Consider the following 5,520-nt stretch of genomic DNA (forward strand, 5'->3'; position numbering starts at 1 on the left):
GGGCCCCCCCCCCCCCACACACACACACCTGAGCTGTGTGAGGACTCTGACCCAACCTTTCTCCCCACAGATCCAGGATCTCCTCTCGTCCCAGGAGCAGCAGAAACCCGCCGAGACGGAGGCCAGCGCAGCAGACACAGGTACTGCCCCCCCTCGGCTCCAGAGACCCCCCGGCACGAGAACGGAGGCGGCAGCAAAAGCGTTTTTCCTCCCAAAAAAAGCATCTTTGGCCAAGGGATGGAGCGTTGGAGTGAGGGATGGAGGGGGGTCTCAGCTGTGTGTCCAAACCCCTGGTGGGAGGGGATGAGGAGGAGGGAGCTGGGCTCCCCTCAGCAGCGCCCGGGGAGGGGACAAGGGGCCGTGGCACAAACTGGAACATCTGAAATTCCATCAGAACAGGAGAAAAGGGGTTTTTTTTCCTGTGGAGGTGTGGGCAGGCTGTGGCACAGAGAGGATGGGGAGCCCCACCCTGGGAGATCCAAGGGTCCTGAGCTGAGGGTCTGACCAGACGTGCTTGAGGTCCTCCCTGTCCCATCCCTGGTGGGGTTTCTGTCCACGTGGAGCCACCTGGGCTGTCATGGAGCTGCTCCTCCTCCGTGGCAGCAACCCCAGCCCTGGGGTCTGGGTCTCACAGCCTGGTCAGGGCTACCTCCCTGTGCTCCTGGTGTGTCCATGGAGACAGAGGAGAGCCCCTGGTCCCTCACCGCATGTCACGGAATGGTTTGGGTGGGAGGGGACCTTAAAGGCCATCTAGGTCCTATGGGCAGGGACACCTCCCACCAGCCCAGGTTGCTCCAAGCCCCCTCCAACCTGCCCTTGAACCCCTCCAGGGATGGGGCAGCCACAGCTTCTCTGGCCAACCTGGGCCAGGCTCTCACCACCCTCAGGGGAAAGAATTTCCTCCCCAGATCTCACCTCAATCTCCCCTTTTTCAGGTTAAAACCCTTCCCCCTCATCCTGTGGCTCCCCTCCCTGATCCAGAGTCCCTCCCCATCTCTCCTGGAGCCCCTTGAGGGCCTGGAAGGGGCTCCAAGGTCTCTGCAGAGCCTTCTCTTCTCCAGGCTGAACCCCCCCAGTCTCTCAGCCCCCCTCCCAGCAGAGGTCCATGGACCCTGCTGAGGTCCATGTCTTGTTCCTCACCAACATGCCAAACGCTTGCCCAGGTCCTGGTGTCTCCTGGCTCGAGTGATGAGGAGCCCTTCTCCTTGCAACCAGTTGACCTTGGTGGTTTCCAGAGCAAAACCTCGTGGCTCTGGTTGCTCTGCCCCCACTTTGGTTCCCTCCCTCTCCCCCCCAAAAAACCCTTCCATGATGCCAACCCTCCCCTCTCTCTTCCTTGCAGGAAAGCAGCTGGTGCACTACACGGCCCAGCCCCTCTTCCTGGTGGACTCCAGCGCGGTGGACATGGGGAGCGGGGACCTGCCCATCTTCTTCGAGCTGGGGGAAGGGCCCTATTTCACGGACGGAGACGAGTACTCGGAAGATCCCACCATCTCCCTCTTGTCGGGGACTGAGCAGCCCAAACCCAAGGACCCTGCGATATCCTAAAGGGTTTGGAAGGAGAGGAAGAATCCACACCTAAAGGGAAGATCCCAGCCGTCAGCAGCCTCCTCGCTTCGCACAGACGTTGACAAAGCTCTAAACACCCTCTGGTTCGTGTTCGCTTCCCCCGGCACCGTGAGGATTTCATTTGTGTGTGTGCTTCAATGAGGTGTTTTGAAATCTGCTTTAGATTCTCCAGCCACCCAGCGCTCCTCCGCTTTGGTGGCCGTTGCCTTGGGGAGGTGGGGGGTGAGGGGGGGGGCCCAGGCTGTGCGTGAAACCCCCCCCCCTCCTCACCATCTGCTGTTGGTTGTTTTCCTTTTGCTTTAGCAGTAAAAATTTGTACATTTACACTTCGGATTGTTAATAGTAAAAACTGTATTTTGAATTTTTACATGAGAGAAGAAGAACCCACTTCTATCTATATATATATAAATATCTCTCTATATATATACATACAAATATATATAAAACAAACGCTCTGTCACCTGGTGCCTTTTCTATGGTTGGAGGCTTCATGTTTGTCATCCCTTGGGGAAGAGGATGGGATGAAGGCCCAGGAATCACCCATCGTGCTCTTCTCCGCTCTGGGGTGGGCACTGCTTGGCCACCATGAAGGCACCTTGGCTGGTCGTTGCTTGGTCACCATGAAGGCACCTTGGCTGGTCGTTGCTTGGTCACCATGAAGGCATCTTGGTTGGTCGTTGTTTGGCCACCATGAAGGCATCTTGGTTGGTCACTGCTTGGCCACCACAAAGGCATCTGGTCGTTGCTTGGCCACCATGAAGGCATCTTGGCTGGTCACTGCTTGGCCACCCCGGTGGCATCTTGGCTGGTCGCTGCTTGGCCACCACAAAGGCATCTTGGCTGGTTGCTGCTTGGTCACCATGAGGGCATCTTGGCTGTTTGGCCACCACAAAGACATGGAGGCATCTTGGCGTTGGTTTTGGCCATAGCCGTGCTGCAGGTTGGACATGGGGACAAGCCATTGTCCCCTGCCACCAGGGCAGCGGTGGCAGTGTCCAGGAGTTGCTGTCCCCGAGATCCATTGTGGCTTGTGGCCCTTCCCAAAGAGATGAGAAGTCACGTTGGGTCAACTCATCACCCATCACCGTGTCCAAAAGGCTCCAGCCTGTCTGAGAGGACATGGGGACAGGAAGGCCAGAGGCCCACAAGTGTCACACACACCCTGAAACACACCATCGTCAGGGAATGGTTGGAGTTGGAAGGGCCCTCAAAGACCATCCAGTTCCAACCCCCTGCCCTGGGCAGGGACACCTCCCACCAGGCTTTGAGCAACCTGGTCTGGTTGAAGATGTCCCTGCCCGTGGCAAAGGGTTGGAAGTGGATGGTCTTTGAGGGCCCTTCCCACCCAAACCAGTGATTCTATGGTGTCCCCGCACAGCAGAGTGTCCAGCCCATGGGGTGGGGGATGTTTGGACCGGACCCCCCCCTTCCTAGCTCAGCCTGGCCTTGGCTTGGCCTGCTCAGGCCACGGAGGCTGGGACCGGGCACCGCCGCGGCCCCGGGGAGCTGCTGGGAGAGCCCCCCGGGGGGGACACCCCGTCGTCACCCCACCACGTTCGCCTTCCGTCCCCACCGGCGGCGGGGACACGTGGGGGGCTCCCCCCGTCCGGGGAGTGGGGGTGCTGGCCGGGAGGGCAGGCTTTTCTGACCTCGGTTGTTTCCCTGGGGTTGTCCCCCCCCTGGTGCTACCAAAGTCGTCCCCTCTGGGAACGTTCTCTCTGCCAACTTCAGGAGCAAGAGCTGAGCCCGGAGACTCAGGAATTGCCACCACGAGGAGAAGACGGCGCCTTCAAGGTGAGACCCATGTCTGCCTTTACCTGGAGCCTTCTGTCCCCTTCCCTCCTCGCCCCCCGGGGAGGCGGATGCGATGGTTTTTAAGAGAGAAATAAAAGTTTGCCGACCTGGCGCCGGTGGGTTGGATCCCGGTGTGGTCTCTGCCTTGCGGTCCCATCCCCGGGGGAGGGGGGGTGGGGGGTGTCTCGGGGTGTCCCCCCCCCGGGGCCCAGCTCCACCTTCTCCTCTTTTTTTTTTATTTTTTTTTTAATTTCCTCTTGCTCTGTGTGTTTCTTTTTATTTGTTCCTTTGGGTTTGTTTTCCTTTTGCTTTAGCAGTAAAAATTTGTACATTTACACTTCGGATTGTTAATAGTAAAAACTGTATTTTGAATTTTTACATGAGAGAAGAAGAACCCACTTCTATCTATATATATATAAATATCTCTCTATATATATACATACAAATATATATAAAACAAACGCTCTGTCACCTGGTGCCTTTTCTATGGTTGGAGGCTTCATGTTTGTCATCCCTTGGGGAAGAGGATGGGATGAAGGCCCAGGAATCACCCATCGTGCTCTTCTCCGCTCTGGGGTGGGCACTGCTTGGCCACCATGAAGGCACCTTGGCTGGTCGTTGCTTGGTCACCATGAAGGCACCTTGGCTGGTCGTTGCTTGGTCACCATGAAGGCATCTTGGTTGGTCGTTGTTTGGCCACCATGAAGGCATCTTGGTTGGTCACTGCTTGGCCACCACAAAGGCATCTGGTCGTTGCTTGGCCACCATGAAGGCATCTTGGCTGGTCACTGCTTGGCCACCCCGGTGGCATCTTGGCTGGTCGCTGCTTGGCCACCACAAAGGCATCTTGGCTGGTTGCTGCTTGGTCACCATGAGGGCATCTTGGCTGTTTGGCCACCACAAAGACATGGAGGCATCTTGGCGTTGGTTTTGGCCATAGCCGTGCTGCAGGTTGGACATGGGGACAAGCCATTGTCCCCTGCCACCAGGGCAGCGGTGGCAGTGTCCAGGAGTTGCTGTCCCCGAGATCCATTGTGGCTTGTGGCCCTTCCCAAAGAGATGAGAAGTCACGTTGGGTCAACTCATCACCCATCACCGTGTCCAAAAGGCTCCAGCCTGTCTGAGAGGACATGGGGACAGGAAGGCCAGAGGCCCACAAGTGTCACACACACCCTGAAACACACCATCGTCAGGGAATGGTTGGAGTTGGAAGGGCCCTCAAAGACCATCCAGTTCCAACCCCCTGCCCTGGGCAGGGACACCTCCCACCAGGCTTTGAGCAACCTGGTCTGGTTGAAGATGTCCCTGCCCGTGGCAAAGGGTTGGAAGTGGATGGTCTTTGAGGGCCCTTCCCACCCAAACCAGTGATTCTATGGTGTCCCCGCACAGCAGAGTGTCCAGCCCATGGGGTGGGGGATGTTTGGACCGGACCCCCCCCTTCCTAGCTCAGCCTGGCCTTGGCTTGGCCTGCTCAGAGGTGGTGTCCCCTTGGAATGGTGGTGGCCTGTGCTCCTCCTCTCTGTCAGGGCTTGAAATGGCTCCTCTTCCAGCTTCCTCCACCTCCTGCCTTTGGGTTGGGTTCCTCGGTTGTTTCCCTGGGGTTGTCCCCCCCCTGGTGCTACCAAAGTCGTCCCCTCTGGGAACGTTCTCTCTGCCAACTTCAGGAGCAAGAGCTGAGCCCGGAGACTCAGGAATTGCCACCACGAGGAGAAGACGGCGCCTTCAAGGTGAGACCCATGTCTGCCTTTACCTGGAGCCTTCTCTTCTCCAGGCTGAACCCCCCAACTCTCTCAGCCCCCCCTCCCAGCAGAGGGGCTCCAGCCCTCCCAGAACCTCCATGGCCTCCTCTGGCCCCATCCAACAGGTCCATGTCCTTCTGCTGGTGGTGGCCCCAGAGCTGGAGCCTCCAGCGTGAGCGCGGGATGGCGGGGATGGACCCAGAGGAGGAGGGACTGGGGGGGGCAGCATTAAAATGATGAAAAAAGCTTTTTTTGGGCTTTTCTGTCACAGGTGATGGAGACACCCCTTTCCAAAGATGGGCTCCAGGACGGCCAGGAAGGGACCCGGGCAGGGGGGACCCAAAACAGGGGGGGGGCCCACCGAGATGGGGGGTAAGCTCAGCCCCAGAGGGAGCAAACACTCAACGGCCCCCAGGAC

The 5,520-nt window shown here is 58.1% G+C and overlaps 1 protein-coding gene across 1 annotated transcript in view; it reads left to right on the forward strand.

The window, feature by feature from the left end:
- The window catches only part of LOC106896308 (heat shock factor protein 1-like), a 2,164-nt gene extending 317 nt beyond the window's left edge, over nucleotides 1–1,847 (forward strand). Inside the window, exons 2-3 of the mRNA XM_014956142.1 lie at nucleotides 43–140; nucleotides 1,343–1,847. Coding sequence (XP_014811628.1) covers nucleotides 43–140; nucleotides 1,343–1,548 — 304 coding nt within the window. The 3' untranslated portion in view covers nucleotides 1,549–1,847. The remainder of the gene's footprint in view (nucleotides 1–42; nucleotides 141–1,342) is intronic.
- The last annotated feature ends 3,673 nt before the right edge of the window (nucleotides 1,848–5,520 follow it).

The sequence above is a fragment of the Calidris pugnax genome, unplaced genomic scaffold (assembly GCF_001431845.1).
Source record: "Calidris pugnax isolate Ruff unplaced genomic scaffold, ASM143184v1 scaffold307, whole genome shotgun sequence".
Lineage (NCBI taxonomy): Eukaryota > Metazoa > Chordata > Aves > Charadriiformes > Scolopacidae > Calidris > Calidris pugnax.